Here is a 19,450-nt window from a genome sequence, read left to right as displayed (position 1 = left end):
CTACCCTGTAATATCAAGTTATTTTTTAAAAATCATAATCTTAGATTGCCTCGACTTTCTGAAGAACTGGTCTATTAATTCTATTGTGATATTTGCAATTCTTAGTTCTGGTATCTTCCAGCTCCTTGCAGGCTCATTTGATATCCTTCACTTTTCTTCTTCACTGTAATACTGAAAGATGGAAAAAAGCACTTTGTATTTGGTCTTGCATTATAAAAATTAAAACTTTTCCCCAGATTATACAAAAATAATCAAGTACTTCAGAAAAATTCTACCCTCTAATACCAAGTTATTATTTTTTTGCTGATCATTTTGTTTCACCTGCCATTGTTATTAAAGGTAATTGTACGAACTTTGTCAGCACTAGCTTTTAAGCTTATAGTTCACTGAAATAAATTTTATTTTGGTACCTTTTTCTTCCAGGTTTATTCTACACGAGAGAATAAGATAAAGATATTGAGTGGCATAAAGCAAATGATTGCAGAAGGAGGTTTGAGTTCAATGTGGAAAGGAAATCTAACAAATATAATGAAAATTTGTCCAGAGTTAGCCATCAAGTTCATGGCATATGAAGAGGTATGGACAGACATAAATTAATTGTAGCTTTGCATTTTTATTATACATGAATGTTCTATAATTTAAACAGGTTATATTCTGCATCGAGACACTTTGTTTTGAAAACATCTTAAAATATTAGATACAAGTGAGCTATAGCCTGAAGTGGAGAAGAGCATTAAAATTTGTAAACTTACTTAACCATACAATATTCAGACCCTGGATCTTGGTGGCCTCTTCCTTCTCTTTCTATTGATCTATAATTACACTAGTCATTCATAACTTATAGCCATATAACAATTACAGCATGGAAACAGGCCATCTCGGCCCTTCTAGCCTGTGCCGAATGCTTACTGTCACCTAGTCCCACCGACCTGCACTCAGCCCATAACCCTGCATTCCTTTCCTACCCATATACCTATCCAATTTTACTTTAAATTACAATATTGAACTTGCCTCTACCACTTCTACTGGAAGCTCGTTTCACACAGCTACTGCCCTCTGAGTAAAGAAATTCCCCCTCGTGTTACCCCTAAACTTTTGTCCCCAAACTCTTAACTCATGTCCTCTTGTTTGAATCTCCCCTACTCTCAATGGAAAAAGCCTATCCACATCAACTCTATCTACCTCCCTCATAATTTTAAATACCTCTATCAAGTCCCCCCTCAACATTCTATGCTCCAAAGAATAAAGACCTAACTTGTTCAACCTTTCTCTGTAACTTAGGTGCTGAAACCCAGGTAACATTCTAGTAAATCTTCTCTATACTCTCTCTATTTTGTTGACATCTTTCCTATAATTTGGTGACCAGAACTGTACAGAATACTCCAAATTTGGCCTTACCAATGTCTTGTACAATTTTAACATTACATCCCAACTCCTATACTCAATGGTTTGATTTATAAAGGCCAGCATACCAAAAGCTTTCTTCAAAACTCTATTCACATGAGTTTCCATCTTCAGGGAACTATGCACCATTATTCCTAGATCACTCTGTTCTACTGCATTCTTCAATGTCCTACCATTTACCATGTATGCCCTATTTTGATTATTCCTACCAAAATGTAGCACCTCACACTTATCAACATTAAACTCCATCTTTCTTTCTTTTTCAATCTTTTTATTGATTTTCATATATACACAAAAAAATAACATAATAAGTAAATTATGAATACAATAGACTTGAAATCACATTAATAATAAGATAACAATATCCTACTAAACATCAACAGAAGAAAATACCTTAATCAATCAAGTCCATATGATTATATGAAAAAAAAACAAAAATAACCATTAAAAAAGAAAAAAAAATTAAAAATATGTGAAAAAAAAGTATATATTAAAAAAAAATAAAACACTAAACTAAACTAACATGGGCAATAATAACAGTTTACAAGTATATGATAGTGTCAAAGAACTCCGGAACTCCATACCTGAACATGAATAAGCAGAAAGAAGGTCTGGAAAAGGCCAAATTAATTCATATGAAAATGTCGAATAAACGGTCTCCAAGTTTCTTCAAATTTAATTGATGAGTCAAAAATAGTGCTTCTAATTTTTTCCAAACTCAGATAAGAAATAGTTTGAGAAAGCCATTGAAATGTGGTAGGAGGATTTACTTCTTTCCAATTTTGTAATATAGACCTTCTGGCCATTAATGTTACAAAAGCAATCATTCGTCTGATTGAAGGGGAAAACTGATTACCATCTTCATTTGGTATGCCAAAAATTGCAGTAATAAAATGAGGTTGTAAATCTATATTCCAAATTGAGGAAATAGTAGTAAATATGTCCTTCCAGTAATTATGTAAAGTGGGACATGACCAGAACATATGGGTCAATGAGGCCACTTCTGAATGACATCTGTCACATTGAGGGTTAATATGAGAATAGAATCGAGCAAGTTTATCTTTAGACATATGAGCTCTATGTACAATTTTAAATTGTATTAAAGCATGTTTAGCACATATAGAAGAAGAATTAACCATTTGCAAAATTTTTTCCCATTTATCTGTTGATATGTTATATCGAAGTTCTTTTTCCCATTCTTGTTTAATTCTAACTGATATTTCTGGTTGTATCTTCATAATCATATTATAAATAAAAGCTACTAATCCCTTCTGACAAGGATTTAAGGTAAAAATCAAATCTGTAATGTCCTCCAAAGTTGAATTAGGAAAAGATGGTAAAACTTTATGTAAGAAATTTCTAATTTGTAAATATCTGAAAAAATTAGATTTAGGTAATTCAAATTTGTTGGAAAGTTGATCAAATGACATCAAAGTATCTTCAAAAAAGAGATCACGAAAACATTTTATACCTTTCCTTTTCCATATGTTAAAAGCTTGATCTGTCCAAGAGGGTTTGAAAAAGAAATTAAGTAAGATAGGGCTATCAAGAACAAAGTTTTTCAAAGTAAAAAACTTACGAAATTGAAACCAATTGCGTAATGTATGTTTAATAACAGGATTAGATATTTGTTTATTAAATTTAACTAAATCCGCAGGAAGACAAGAACCAAGAACAGAGAATAGAGAATATCCCTTTACCTCATTACATTCCAAATTTACCCACTGTGGGCACAGTGGTGAATCCAAATCTAGTTTCCAATACAATAAATTACGAATATTATTTGCCCAATAATAAAATCTAAAATTGGGTAAAGCTAAACCACCATCATTTTTTGATTTTTGTAATTGCTTTTTACTTAACCTAGGGTTTTTATTTTGCCACACAAATGAGGAAATTTTTGAATCAATGTTATCAAAAAAAGATTTAGGAATAAAAACTGGTAGGGATTGAAATAAGTATAAAAATTTCGGTAAAATCATCATTTTAATAGCATTAATCTGACCAATTAATGATAAAAACAAAGGAGACCATCTTGTAGTAAGTTGATGAATTTGATGAAGCATAGGTAAAAAATTCAGTCTAAATAAATCTTTATATTTCTTGGTAATTTTTATACCTAAATAGGTAAAGTTATCAGTAACAACTTTAAATGGTATCCTATCACTCAATAAAGTTTGTGCATTTAAAGGAAATAATTCACTCTTATCTAAATTTAGTTTATAACCAGAAAAAGTACCAAATTGAACCAACAAGGATAAAATAGCAGGAATAGACCTATCAGGGTCAGAAATATATAACAGCAAATCATCAGCATAAAGAGATAATTTGTATAACTTCTCATTACGGGTAATACCAAAAATATTAGGAGATTCACGAATAGCAATAGCTAAAGGTTCCAATGCAATATTAAATAATAAAGGACTTAAGGGACAGCCTTGTCTCGTACCACGAGATAATTGAAAAAAAGAGGATCTATAGTTATTTGTAAAAACAGAAGCAACAGGTTTATGATATATTAATTTAATCCATGATATAAAGTTAGGACTAAAATTAAAATTTCTCAATGTATTAAATAAATATATCCATTCAACTCTATCAAAAGCTTTTTCAGCATCTAATGAGATAACACATTCTGGGATTGTGGGTGGTGAAGTATGAATTATATTAATCAATTTTCTAACATTAAAAAAGGAATACCGATTCCTCATAAAACCAGTTTGATCTTCTGAAATAATCTGAGATAGTACTTTTTCTAATCTAATAGCTAAAATTTTTGTAAGAATCTTAGAATCTACATTTAATAGTGATATAGGGCGATAAGATGTACATAAAGTAGGATCTTTATCTTTTTTAAGAATTAGAGAAATATTAGCTTCATAAAAAGATTGAGGTAGTCTCTTCTTAGCAAACGCATCATTAAAAATTTCACATAACCAAGGAGAAAGCAAAGAAGAAAAAGTTTTAAAAAATTCTACTATATAACCATCAGGACCAGGAGCTTTCCCTGAATTCATTGATGAGATAGCCTCTCCTATTTCCACCATAGAAATAGGAGCATCTAACAGGCTATAGTCTTCATCAGTCAGTTTAGGAATATTCAAATTGTTAAAAAAATTATCTATCATGGACTGATCACCATCAAATTCTGAATGATATAAAGATTTATAAAAATCTTGAAAGGTATTATTAATTTCTTTATGATCAGTGGTTAAATTACCGTCTGATTTGCGAATTTTAATAATTTGTCGCTTAGTCGAGATAGCCTTTAATTGATTAGCTAACAGTTTACCAGTACGGTCACTATGAATATAAAATTGAGCCCTGGTCCTAATTAATTGATTTTCAATTGAAGAGGATAATAGTAAACTATGTTCCATTTGAAGCTCAACTCTCTTCTTATAAAATTCTTTGGTAGGAGTCACGGAATAAATCTTATCAATTTCCTTGATTTTATCCACCAATAAAGCAATATCTAAATATCTTTGTTTTCTTTTACCAGCAGAATATGAGATAATTTGACCACGAATAAAAGCCTTAAAAGAGTCCCAAAGTATTCCTCTGTCGATTTCTTCAGTACAGTTTGTAGAGAAGAACAAGTCAATTTGCTGTTTTATATAAGTAATAAATTCTGGGTCTTGAAGCAAAGTAGCGTTAAGCCTCCAAGATCTGATATTATTGGAATAGTCCGAAATCTTAATAGATAACTTCAAAGGTGCATGATCCGAAATAGTAATAGAATCATATTTACAATCAATAACATCCGTTAATAACCGATGATCAATAAGAAAATAGTCAATTCTAGAATAGCTATGATATACATGTGAAAAAAAAGAAAATTCTTTATCTTTAGGGTTCAAAAACCGCCATATTTTTGTAATTCCCGAGTCAACCATAAATGAATTAATAAGTAGGGCTGATCTATTCGGAAGAGTACGAATAGGTTTAGATCTATCCATCGAAGGATTCAAACAACAATTAAAATCTCCACCCATTATCAACATATATTCATTTAGATTAGGAAGAGAGGTAAATAAACGTTTAAAAAATTCAGGGCAGTCAAAGTTTGGAGCATAAATATTAACTAGAACAACTTTCCGATGGAAAAGTAAGCCAGTTATCAACAAAAATCTACCCTGTGGGTCAGAGATAATTTCATGATGTGTAAACGATATTGAGGGATCTATAAAAATAGACACACCCCTAATTTTAGCGGTACAATTCGAATGAAATTGTTGACCCTTCCAGAACCTAAAAAAACGTTGATTATCCTCCCTCCTGATATGGGTCTCCTGTGCAAAGATAATATTAGCATTCAGTCTATGAAATACTTTAAATATTTTTTTACGTTTAATCGGATGATTTAAACCATTAGTATTCCAGGAGATAAAGTTAACAGATCTATCCATCATACCAATATTAATTGTGTGTATCATAAAAGGTTAGAAAGACACATAACCCACAATTCAGGAAGGAGGAAAATTGATTCAGGAGCAACCGGAGAACATGACACCTCAACAATATTAATAGTTTAAAGTTGGCCCATAAACTAAAAGCAAAAAAATAAAAAGCAAAAGCGTGAAAAAAGATCCCTACCCCCTCCCCCCTTCCTTAAAAGTGCCAGTACTTCCTCCTATTTAAACATCATAGTTTCCATAACTTCCCTACTTGTTTCCCTTACATTATACAATTCAATATCCTTCTCCTTAATGAATACCGAAGAAAAGAAATTGTTCAAAATCTCCCCCATCTCTTTTGGCTCCACGCATAGCTGTCCACTCTGATTCTCTAAGGGATCAATTTTATCCCTCACTATTCTTCTGCTAGTAATATAACTGCAGAAACCCTTTGGATTTATTTTCACCTTACTTGCCAAAGCAACCTCATATCTTCTTATAGCTTTTCTAATTTCTTTCTTAAGATTCTTTTTACATTCTTTATATTCCTCGAGCACCTCATTTACTCCCTGCTGCCTATATTTATTGTAGATCTCTCTTTTTCCGAACCAAGTTTCCAATATCCCTTGAAAGGCATAGTTCTCTCAAACTTTTAACCTTTCCTTTCAACCTACCAGGAACATAAGGATTCTGTACCCTCAAAATTTCGCCTTTAAATGACCTTCATTTCTCTATTACATCCTTCCCATAAAACAAATTGTCCCAATCCACTCCTTCTAAATCTTTTCGCATCTCTTCAAAGTTAGCCTTTCTCCAATCAAAAATCTTAGCCCTGGGTCCAGTCCTATCCTTCTCCATAATTATATTGAAACTAATGGTATTGTGATCACTGGACCCGAAGTGCTCCCCAACACATACCTCCGTCACCTGACCTATCTCTTTCCCTAACAGGAGATCCAACACTGTCCCTTCTCTAGTTGGTAGCTCTGTGTATTGCGGCAAAAACCTATCCTTTCTTTCTAAATCTTTTTATTATTATTAGTAATATGGACAGAATACAAATAAAGAAATTACAAACATACAAATTCCATTACAGATGAAAAAAACATAAACAATAGTTACAATATAAATGAGTTTACCAAGACATAAACCATACAATATATGTATGAACATGGTAAGTCTAAATATTTCATAATATATGATATAAAAAAAACAGAAAAAAGAAAGAAAAAAATAATGCAAAATTAGCTAATCTACTAATCTAATAACTAATAAAGAAGAAAAAAGAAGCAAAAATAATAAAAAAAAAGAGAAAAAAAAAGGCGGCTGTTTATAATATCTCACAAGAATAAATATTCATCAATGCCGTCACTTCCGGTCCTCTCAACATACATAAGCTAAAAGCTGGGAAATCAAATGAACTTGGAACAGGGTCATATTACATCATATGATGCAAAAACCTATCCTGCGCACATTTTACAAACTCCAAGCCATCCAGCCCTTTTACAGAATGGGCTTCCCAGTCTATTTGTGGAAAATTAAAATCTCCCACAATCGCAACCCTGTGCTTACTACAAATATCTGCTATGTCCTTACAAATTTGCTCCTCCAATTTTCACTCCCAATTAAATTATACAATTAAAATACTGTAATTCAGAAGCTATTAAAGAGGCTGATGAGCATGTATGGAAGGAAACCCTTTTTGTTGGTTGAGGCCTTTAGGGCCCTTAGAAATTGCCCAAAAATTTGAGCCATGGTTTTCAGTTGGGGGTTAGGAAGAAACTCTACATATAAGAAGTGGTAGAACTTCAGATCCTCAGCAATTCTTAATTTTGAAATAGATTTATAGATTCTTGTAAACCAGTGTTTCCTGACCTTTTTTAGCTCAACACCTGACTTAAGCACTTTCATACTTGCCAATGCCCCTCTTGGGCATAATATACATTCTGGTGCCCCCATAGCATAAAAACATGTTTACCATATACTAACATGAGAAAAATGATTCTGCTTTAAAATTTTATTTGTCTTTAAACCTAGTTTATACAGTACTTGTGCATGTAGAGCGGTTTCAATATCAGTGTGATCTTTGAACTTGATGGTTTTTAGCAAGAGTTGAAATATCTGGTTCAAGTTGTGACAGCAAAAACCATAAATCCCCACACTTAACAAGCAGTTTACTGCACTGAAGCCTCTTTCAACAATATCGGATGGAAATGCAATGAAAAGCAGTCTGGCTCTTCTCCAAAGATCTGGAAACTTTGCATGACATTGTAGTCACGTACCACAAAAGCCGACATTTTTGAAAAGCACTTTTGAGGCTTCTTCATTCTGAATTTCCATAATCTCTTCTTGCAAGCTCTCTGCCCGTTCTTCCATCTTGCAAAGAAGTGGGTTAATTACCCAGTCTGGAATTTCCAGATCATTCAAATCTTTGAATCAATTCTGAAAATCCTTCTTCATTGACTGCAGATGTAATCATTACTCTTACAAATTACCATCTGTGAAATAGAATGCCATACTTTCAATGCAGAGAAACTGAGAATATTCTTCTCCAAATGTTTTGCTTATATATTTCCAATTTTCTAATAAAAGCAGACACTGCTCTTTTTGCCTGGATTAAATTGAAATTCTCACCCTGCAGTTTCATATTTAGAATGTTCATTTTGTCATACAGATCGGCTAAGTATACCACTTCTCCATGTGGAGGTTCAATCTTATTTCGCAAGCTGTTGTCGACTTTGAGCAAAATTTCAACCACAGTGTCATCAGTGCCACTAAACCAGCATGGCGACCTGTCGTACATGATGCTCCATCTGTTGCACAAGAAATCACATTCCTAATTGGAATACTTTTATCCTCAATATGCATTTTGAGCTCATGGTAGATTTGATTCTCCATTGGTATTTGCTTCTAACTTTTTACAAAAGAGAATCTCTTCATAAACTTCTTCTGATAAACTGCACATATGGCATTAGCAAGGCCTCATTGTCTCACACAGTTGACTCATCCAGTTGTATCCCAAATTCTGTTTTTTATAGCTCTGTGCGTAGTTGGTACTCAATGTCTTCACTCATTTCATTAATACAATGAGCTACAGAGGGTTACTCAGAGGATTTGATTTTGAAATATTGGTATTAATTTTGAGAACAGTGGTGAGCACCTCTGATACAGCAGGCATTATTAATCTTTCACCAATTGTAGGAGATTTTCCACACTTCACTATCATTTTGTACATGTTACAAGAAGCAGTGAGACCACCATCAAGGTCATTTTTAGCTTTCTTGGTAAATGACTCAATTGTGCAATGGTTTTCAAGTGCTTCTTTCATCTCTGGAACTGAGTAATACCATAAGTAGCCTTTTCAGGTGTCTTTTACAGAAGTGTTGCTGCAATCTTGATGGTTTTATGGTTTCATTAGACAGTACGGTATTACAAATAAGACACATGGGCTGGGGTGTCACTGGTCTGATGAGAAAGGAATAAAACCATACTCCAGGTTTTGACAGACTTTCTATAGTTTCTGTTTCTGAGCAGGATTAAAATTCAAGGCTTCACTGCCTTTGGACTCATAGAGATTGTGTTGTATATATTTATCCATCATTAACATAGCTAAATTAAAATGAAATATTAACACTAACTGGGATTGCCTATCGGATGTGACAATGGCAGTGAGTTGACATGGATGGAACGATGGTAGCAGCACGCAAAGGAACGGTGAGGCAAAGATGAAGACGATCACAACAGTGAAAATTATGCTGACAAGGATTCAGATTGGAATCTGAATGTTAGTTGGGTGAGAGCTGGTATTCAGCAAGCTACCTTTATACTAGTCCAGTTAGCGCGATTGACCAATCCCATAAGGTATCATAATCCCCAAAGATGGTTCTTGAACACACATGTGAAGCTGAGGTCACTTTGAACACCTCAAGAGGAATTCTCAACGTTGGAAAGTTCACTGATTGGCTTCATTTCACCGTTTGGTTCCGGCTAGCGCAGTATCGTTGCGTGCCCTGTTTTCTGCAGACCTGTATCGAAAGTTGAGGGGGTATACTTGACTTACCAGCTGTTAAAGTGCATGAACTCATTTCATGCCGCGAGTCAAGGGAATTTTTGGGCACCCTGGCTGCTAATTTATGTTTTCCTAATAATATCTGTTTGGTTAGTAAGGTCGGATGAAATTGCCGAGTTTCAGATGAGTTGTGACAAAGAGTGCTCAATGCCTGCAGAGCTATGGTCCTATCCATGTTCCAGTGTCTTATCCTTTTCTTAGGAAGTGCCAGCTCTTCTAACCGTTAGTCAGCTCATGCCTCAACATAGAGTGCTGCTTACCCCCCCCCAAGAATGTTGAATGCCCCCGATGACTTTTATTCCCCTTAACAACTCCTTAGGACACATAACAGCCCCCATATGTGGGATATGGTGCACATGGAGTTACACTCTGGACTCAACTATTTGCAGCGGCTTCTTCATTGATCTTTCTTTCATAATGTAAGAGGCGAGTATGCTCTCTGATTTTACAATGTTCAGGCATGGAGTGATAGATAACATTCTTGCTGCAGAAATATTAAATATTAACCTTTCCAATCAGACAGCAGTTACCCTCGATTTTCAACGGCATTACCATTGACAAGCCTCTTAACAACAACATGCTGAGATCAAATTTATTTTTATCCAGGAGGGCCAAGAAGAGGGTGTATTCTGGAGTTATGGTATGAGTTATGAGTTATGGTACAGAGCAAATACTAGTTTTAACAGCAGCCTGTATTCAGACCTGCATGTGGATTGTAGATTGAATTTTAAATGCAGCTCTGAACAGTGGTCTTCCTGGAGCTGCAGACAGGAGTTCACAATGCTGATTAACATTCATTTTGGGTATCTGGAGTGTGGGTGTGATGAAGGAGGAATTTAAAAGCTATATGGAATTCAAAGGAAGCATTGTAGAACAAGTGTTGATGGGCCAAATGGCGTAATTCTGCTCCTATATCTTGTTCTTATTGTTACTATAGAATTGGCATACCGTTACCTTCAATCTTTAAAATGTCATGTAATATTGGGTTGAGCAGGCCTCTTCTTCTAAGAGGGTCGCGATATAATGCCTGTTGCTTGTTTTTTGTTGAATAAAACTCTTCTGTATCCATTAGCTTCAGTGTCTCTGTGATACTTTGTTCACATTACAACTATCACCATTGACCAGAGTCTCATTTGGAGAACTTGCGTACTATAAGAGCGGTTCAGAGACCCGAGCTATCCTCTGATGAATGACCCACCTCCTGGCATCCATTTCTATTCTACCATTCCCGAAACAGGCACTTGATTGGACAATTCTCAAAACATTTAGCACTCTCCAGAACAAGGCAGTCTGCTTCATTTGGACCCCATCCACTGACTGTAAATATTATACTGTGGGTGCAACATGGTAGTATGGCTATTACAGCACCAGTGAAATGGGTTCAATTCTCGCTATGTCTGCAAGAAGTTGTACATTCTCTCTGTGACAGCATGGGTTTCCTCTGGGTGCTCTGGTTTCCTCCCACATTCCAAAAACGTACGGTCTTGTAGGTTAATTGGTCACATGGGGATAATTGGGCAGGGGGGTGAACCAGAAGGGCTGTATTTCTAAATAATTACAAGTAAATATCCCTTCTTTCTATCACTGTCTGTAGTGTCTACCATCAATGAAACCACTGTAGTTACTCATTCAGGCTATTCTGACAGTACTTCCCAAACCACTGATCTCTGCCACCAGGCAGATCCTAGGGCTACATTGTAATGTCACCACCTGAATGTTCCCTTCCAATTCCCCAGCATCCTGATTTGGAATCATAATACTAGAACTTGCCGAAAAATACTGCAGGGTAACTTGAGCCAGAAAGACTGCAGCAGTTCAAGAACGTGATCTATTACCATCTCTTCACAGACTTCAACAAACTGATAATAAATGCTGATTTTCTCAGCAATATTCAGATCCTGGAAAAGTGAATTAACTAAACAATAAGTCAGTGAATAAAGTCAAATGACAGGCTTTTGGAGTTAAATACCCTACTCCTGTTTCAAGATTGTTGCCCCTTCATTTCCAATGGGATATAAGAGATGAGTTTTATTGTTACAAGGTGAGGATTGGCTGGTGGGTGTGTCTATTCCTGACTTTGTTGAGTCTTGAAGGACAAGGCTTGGTGGTGGAATGTTACTGTACAGCGTGAATGATGCTTTCAAAGTACCAAATAAAATACTCCATTAGAAAGCATAATAGATGTATTTTCGTTGACATTTTAACTATATTTGTCTGAAATTTGTTCCTAGCTAAAGGAACTGATTGCAGCAGATCCAGAAAATCTGAGAATGAAAGAGCGATTTCTCGCTGGATCAATGGCCGGAGCAGTGTCTCAATCAGCCACGTACCCTATTGAGGTAGGAAATTATGACCAGCTTTTTGCTTAATATTTAATGGTCCATATGTCTGTATTATGATATGATATTTAGTAACTAAAAGTACTTCTGTGGTCATGCCCTGTTACTTCATGAAGTCACTAGGGAAACACATGTTATTTTAATAGGTTTTATCAGAAGTGCATGCAACACTCTGTGCTGAAATACTCAGATAAGCAGTGGTAAGTATAGTTAGGTGCATTCAGAATTTAATCTTTAATTCTCTGCTTACTTAAGCCCCTATTTATCACCATTGAAGAATTTATTGTGTGTTGCCTTCAAGACTTTACTCCACTGCGTTGTCTTGTTACATATTTTCCAGAGACTCAATATTGAGAGCTTTGACCATAATAAGACAAAGGCACAGAAGTAGCCTATTCGGCCCATCGAGCCTGCTCTTTCATTCAATCTTGGCTGATTTATCTTCCCTCTCAACTTCATTCTCTTGCCTTCTCACTGTAACCTTTGATATCCCGACTAATCAAAAACCTATCAACATCTACTTTAAATATACCCAGTGACTTGGCCTCCATAGTTGTCTGATACTGAATTCCACAGATTTATTACCCTCTGGCTAAAGAAATACCTCATCTCTGTTCTAAACAGATGTCCATAAGACATAGGAACACAATTAGGCTATTTAGACCAGGAAGTCTGTTCTGCCATTTGATCACAGCTGATTATTATCTCTCTTAACCCCATTCTCTTGCTTTTTCCCTGTAACCTTTGATATCTTACTAATCCTTATGAAAATCCTCAATGAAAAATTCCATATTTCATTTAAGTAAAAATTAGGTTGACACCTCAGTGTTGCCAAGTCAGGTGTTCTTGATTCAAGAACTTACTCAGGATGAGAATATACACGTAGGCTGACACCACTTCAGTACTGGATTGCAGATGAGATTTTAATTTAAGACCTTTACTGCTTATTGTGATAAATGTTGAATAATATTTAATGGTTTTGTTGGAAGAGCCCCTTGACCTGACCAATATGTATGAAATGCCAAATAGTCCAAAAATTCTCCACAGATGCACATCCTCCTGGCTGAAATTGTTCTTACATTGAACAACTTCTGTTCTTCTGTTCCTGTAACTGGTAGTGTGGGACCTAATGCTCCTGTACCTCCTTCCTGATGCTGTAATGTGAAGAGAACATGGCCTGGATAGTGGGGGTCCTTGATGATGGATGCTGCTTTCCTGTGCCTGTGCTCTTTGTAGATGTGCTCAATGGTGGTGAGGACATTTCCTGTGATGAATTGGGCTTTTTGTAGGTTTTACATTCTCGGGCATTGGTGTTTCCATACCTGACCACGATTCAACCTGCCTCGTGGTTTTGTGATTTAAATGCTTTGGCCTACAATTTTTGGCAGACTCGCACGTAGCAGATTTGTTGGTACCAAATGAATGAATTCAGCACATGGAAGAGTGTCAGTTGGAGGATTTTTCCACTGATGCCGAATAGAATGTGGTTTGAACTTGTGGTAATTGCCATCCCTTTTGAAAGAGAGACTGACTTTCAAATAAACACTTGAACACTTCAGAGAACTAATGGATTGGAATTTTATAGCTGGGACCTACAGGGAACACTAGGCTTGCAAGTTGCAACTTCATCCTCCAAACCAGCTCCAGATCATTTTGTGGAATCCAGCCTTTGATGCCACCCGTTGTTGCCAGAATGGACCCAGTACCCCAAAATGTCCTGATGGATGGTTAACTCAAAACCCAAAGTTGACCAAACTGTTTGAATGTTTGTGAAGGCCACTGACATTCAGAAGCATACAAAAACATTCAAACTATTAAAAGTAATAATAAAAAACACAAACACTAGACAAGAAAATAAATTCATAACATTTGAATGAATTTTGTTTATTTTCTAAATGTAAATTACCTGAGACATAACTCCTCACACTTTGTCCAGACAGTAACCGTATCCTTCACAGTGAAAGAAGTGAATGGAGTTGTGAGACTAGGAGTTCGTTCACACTCAGATTTCTAGTGAAAATAGTTCAGAAATCATAGCAGGTTGACCATTGGCTGCTTAATTACTGTGGAGTCTTATGCTAGACCATAGTCATGGAATCACTTGGTGAGCAACTCTCAGGAACTTGAGGACTTCTGTATTTCCACATACTTGAACAGAAATCCTGAATTTCCTGACAATAATGGAAGGAACTGCCAGAGATGATTCATGCAGTTTTCTGTCTCCTTTACTCAGGGGAGACAAATCACACATTGATTGCCTGCCTTTGAAAAACACCTTCCTCTGACTATGTATGAAACTGAGCTTCTGGTCAACTATATCTTTAATTCACCATCCCAGCACTACTCTGTCCTCTTACATCCTGCATCCAAGGTTGTTCAACGGGAATATTGACTAGTAACACCTGATATTTTATTGTAGCACATTCTGGTCATAGTCATACAGCATAGAGCCAGGTCCTTCAGTTTGCCTTGTTCTTAACGCTGAGATCAGGACTTGCAGATAATCAGTACTTCAGTTAGTTAGTTTTCTAATACCTACATATTTTCCTTTTGCAACTTCAGTTAAGGATTCTGATTCTCCCATTTACCTCCCTTGACCAATCTTTGTCCACCGACCTCCATTTTTGTTAATTTTCTTATATCCAGTCACAGACTTTAGTTCATACCCTTCTTCTCCGATCTCCAATACAACCAAATAAAAATTGTTTTTATTTTTATTTCTCCTCATCCAATGAGAATTCATTGATTTGAAATTTGATTGCTGTTTGACCTGACCAAGCATTCTGTGTTGCTGCACTTTGGAATTAAATATTCTGTAATTCATCCTGCATCTACTAGGTGCTGAAAACCAGAATGATGCTGCGAAGGTCTGGAGAGCCTAGAGAACTCTATACCCATGTCAGGAACATTTTCATGTATGAGGGTTTTTCCACTTTCTTCAGAGGCTATGTTCCAAATATCATGGGGCTCATTCCGTATGCTGGTATAGACCTGGCTATGTATGAGGTTAGTGTTTGTATGAGTTTTAGCCAGTTGTGAAAATGCTTATGATGAATAACTTGCATTTATTTATTAAATCTTTGATGCTCCTTGTCACAAGGAGATACAGACTGGACTTTAAAATTAGCCATGAGGAAAACGAAAGAATGAATTTCTAAAAGCAGCCCATTCCATCATTGCTCTAAATTGCTGTACGATCAACTAAATATGTTTTTAAAATATATGCATGGACACTAGCCTTTGACAGCATAGCAGGAAAGCCAATGCTTGATTTTATCCTCAGTATTTGGGCTACCCCACCACCTAACCTTGTTCTCATCAAAAGCTGCCCCTCAATTTGTTGTACACTGATATTGCCCAACACTGCTTGGGGGGGGGGGGCATTTCCAGAAGTAATGGGTAGCCTCCAATCTGATGGCATGAACATCCATTTCTTGAACTTCTGGTAATGACCTCTTCACCATTCCCCATCCCCTTTCTTGCTCACCTTATCTCCTTCTGGTGTTCTTCAACCCCTTTTCTTTCTTCTATGGCTTTCTGTCCTCTCCAGTTAGATTTCCCCTTCTCCAGCTCTGTTTCTCTTTCACCAATCAACTTCCCAGCTCTTTACTTCACCCCCCACCCCCGGTTTCACCCATTCCCTGGTGCTTGTTGCTCCCCTCCCCCCACCTTTTCAATCTTCTTCTCCTTCTTTTCATCATGGTATCTTAAAAGTTTTTATCTCCTAGGCAACTGCCTGATTAACCGTTCTAGCTCCCCCCCACTCGATCATTATCTCAGTCTCCGCACTGCACTGTAAACACTTTAAACCACTTTTTATAATGTTGTTTACATTGTTAATGCATGGTGATATTTATATAATTATGCACATTTAGTTCCATATCTGATTTTAACTATTTTTATATAAATTATTATTATTATTATTGAATGTTGTTTATTGTTGCAAGTTGTGCCAAAACACCACAGCAAATTCATAATACATGTAAATATACTGTATATGGTACCTAAAGTTGATTCTAATAATAAATGTGGACTATTTTCTAAATGGAGACAAAATTTAAAAATCTGAGTTGCAAAGGGACTTAGGAGTCCTTGTGCAGGATTTCCTAAAGATTAATTTGTAGGTTGAGTCAGGGTTGAGGAAGGCAAATGTGATGTTAGCCTTCATTTCAGGATGACTAGAATATAAAAGCAAGGATGTAATGATGAAGCTGTTTAAAGTACTGGTGAGGCCCCATTTAGGGTTTTGTGAGCAGTTTTGAGCCCTTTATCTAAGAAAAGATGTGTTGACATTGGAGAGGGTTCAGAGGAGGTTCATGAAAATTATTTTGGGATGAAAGGCTTATCATACGATCGTTTGATGGCTCTGGGCCTCTACTTACTGGAATTCAGAAGAATGAAGGGTGACCTCATGGAAATCTATCGAATATTGAAAGACCTCAATAGATTGGATGTGGAGAGAATGTTTCCTCTAGTGTGGGAGTCTAAGACCAGAGAACACAGCCTTAAAATGGAGGGGCATCCTTTTAGAAGGGAAATGAGGAATTTCTTCAGCCAGAGAGTGGTGAGTCTGTGGAATTTGTTGCCACAGGTGGCTGTGGAGGTCAAGTCATTGGGTAAATTTAAGGCTGAGGTGGATAGATTCTTGATTAATCAAGGCATGAAGGGATATGGGGAGAAGGCAGGAGATTGGGGCTGAGAGGGAAAATGGATTAGCCACGATGAAATGGCAGAGCAGACCTCTTGGGCCAAATGGCCTAATTCTGCTCCTATATATTATGGCCTCGCACAGCACATAATTAATACTCCTCACAGTACTTTCCAGCCCCAGGAAGGCTGTGTTTTAATTTTAAAGAATCCTAATATTGTTCCTGCAGACTCTGAAGAACTTATGGATACAGACGTACACCACAGGCAATGAGAGGCCCAACATCTTGCTGGTGGTGGCCAGTGCTTCAGCTTCCAATGTAGTTGGTCAGTTCGCCAGTTACCCATTGTTGGTGCTGCACACTCAGATGCAGGCAGAAGGTGAGCAAAACAAGGAACCGTGAGTTACAGATCACAAACTGAATTTTAGTTTGACATTTTGTGTGTAACAAAAGAGATTTGTATTTATATAGCACCTTTTCTTCACTAAAGTAGTCTTGGTTTAGTGTTCAGTCAATTAAGCATTGAACATTCAGGCAAGTTTTAGGCTCCAGATGAGGCCATTTGGCCAATGGCATTGATGAGTGTTCAGGCAAATCTCACTTCCTATTATCACTGACAAACTGCATGGCATGAAGTTTGTTGTTTTGTGGCTGCAGCATGGTGTTCGTGAACCCTGTAGAATTTTCTCTACTTCTACGTAAATGTGATTAGATCTTCATGTAAGTCCTAAAACTAGATAAAGAGAACCTAACTAAATAAATAACACAAAAATGTTATACGTGTTCATTTATTTATTGAGAAAAATGATCTAATATTACATGTATTTGTTGATAAAAGTATGTGAACCTCTGAGGGAATACCTTCTATAAAAGCTATTTTGAGTCAGATGGCTCCAATCTATTAGATGTGATTGGAGGTGTGGGTTGTAGAGGTGCCTTGCCCTATAAAGAAGACACAAAATGTCAGGTTACTGACAGAGCCTGCTCTTCTCAAGAAAGATCTGTCTATGTGCACCATGCTTTGAACAAAACATCTTTCAGAAGACCTTAGAAGTAGAAATGTAGGGATACATGAAGCTGAAAAGGCTACAAAAGCATTTCTAAAGACCTGAGTGTTTATCAGTCCAAAGTGAGAGAAATTGTCTGGAAATGGAGGAAACTCAGTACTGTTGCTATTCTCCCTAGGAGTGGACATCCTGCAAAGATCACACCAAGAACATAATACTGAAGGAGATGAAAAAAAGCCCAAGGGTAACAGCAGAAGTTCTGCTGAAATTTCTATAACTTGCTGAAGTCTCTGTTCATGTGTCCACTATAAGAAAAACACTGAACGAGAATGGTGTTCATTGAAGGACGTAATGGAGGAAACCACTGCTCTCCAAAAAATAAAATTGTTGCATGTCTCAAGTTTGCAAAGCACTACTTGAATGTTCTACAGTGCTTCTTGGACAATGTTTGTGGACAGGTAAGACAAAAGTTGAATTCTTTGGCAGCAATACACTTTGCTATGATGGGAGGAAATAAGGTACTGCACACCAACACCAAAACCTCATCTCAACTGTGAAGTATGGTTGAAGGAGTATCATGGTTTGGAGCTGTTTTGCTGCCTCAGGGCCTGGACAGCTTGCAATCATTGAGGGAACAATGAATTCAAAATTGTATCAAGGCATTTTACAGGGGAATGTCAGGGTAGCAGTCTGTTAGCTGAGCTTAATAGAAGTTGGATGATGCAACAAGACCATGATTTGAAAGACAAAAATAACTCAACAATAGAGTGGCTTAAAAAGAAGAAAATTTGTGTTTTGGATTGGCCAACTCAAAGTCCTAAACTTAATCCTATAGAAGCATTATGTAAGGACCTGAAGCATGCGGTTCATGCAAGGAAGCCCACCGACATCCCCGAGTTGAAGCTGTTTAGTAAGGATGAATGCCCTAACGCTCCTCCAAGCCGACGTGCAGAACTGATTGACAGTTAACGGAGATGTTCGGTTGAAGTTATTGCTGTACAAGGGGTCACACCAATTACTGATAACATTCACATACTTTTTCCAACAGATACATGTAATATTGGATCATTTTTCTCAATAAATAAATTAACAAGTATAATATTGTGTTATTTATTTAATTGGGTTCTCATTATCTAGCTTTAGGACATGTGAAGATCTGATCACATTTTAGGTCACATTAATGCAGAAATAGAGAAAATTCTACAGGGTTCACAAACTTTCTAGCACCAGAGTATATATACAGTATATGTATGTATAGAGGGAGATGAGCAGAATTAGGCCATTAGGCCCATTGAGTCTGGTCTGCCACTTCAACATGGCTGATACAATTGCCCCTCTCAACCCCATTCTCATGCCTTCCCACCATAACCTTTCATCCTTGACTAATTGAGAATCTATCAATCTCCACCTTAAATACACCCTGTGACCTGGCCTCCACAGCCATCTGTGACAATGAATTCCACAGGTTCACTGCCCTTCAACTAAAGAAATTCCTCCTCATCTCTGTTCTAATTGGGTGAGGCTGTGTCCTGTGGTTCTAGACTCTCTCACAATAGGAAGCATCCTCTCCACATCCACTCCATCT

General features: G+C 36.6%; 1 protein-coding gene across 1 annotated transcript in view; it reads left to right on the top strand.

Moving 5' to 3' along the window:
• The window catches only part of LOC132379011 (calcium-binding mitochondrial carrier protein SCaMC-2-like), a 55,925-nt gene that overhangs the window by 13,273 nt on the left and 23,202 nt on the right, over positions 1-19,450 (top strand). Inside the window, exons 6-9 of the mRNA XM_059946451.1 lie at positions 424-576; positions 12,102-12,209; positions 15,048-15,215; positions 17,087-17,237. Of these exons, the coding sequence (XP_059802434.1) occupies positions 424-576; positions 12,102-12,209; positions 15,048-15,215; positions 17,087-17,237 (580 nt within the window). The remainder of the gene's footprint in view (positions 1-423; positions 577-12,101; positions 12,210-15,047; positions 15,216-17,086; positions 17,238-19,450) is intronic.

This window comes from Hypanus sabinus, chromosome 21 (assembly GCF_030144855.1).
Source record: "Hypanus sabinus isolate sHypSab1 chromosome 21, sHypSab1.hap1, whole genome shotgun sequence".
Classification (NCBI taxonomy): domain Eukaryota; kingdom Metazoa; phylum Chordata; class Chondrichthyes; order Myliobatiformes; family Dasyatidae; genus Hypanus; species Hypanus sabinus.
Note: the sequence above shows the minus strand (reverse complement) of the source record. Positions and strands in the feature narration are given on the sequence as shown.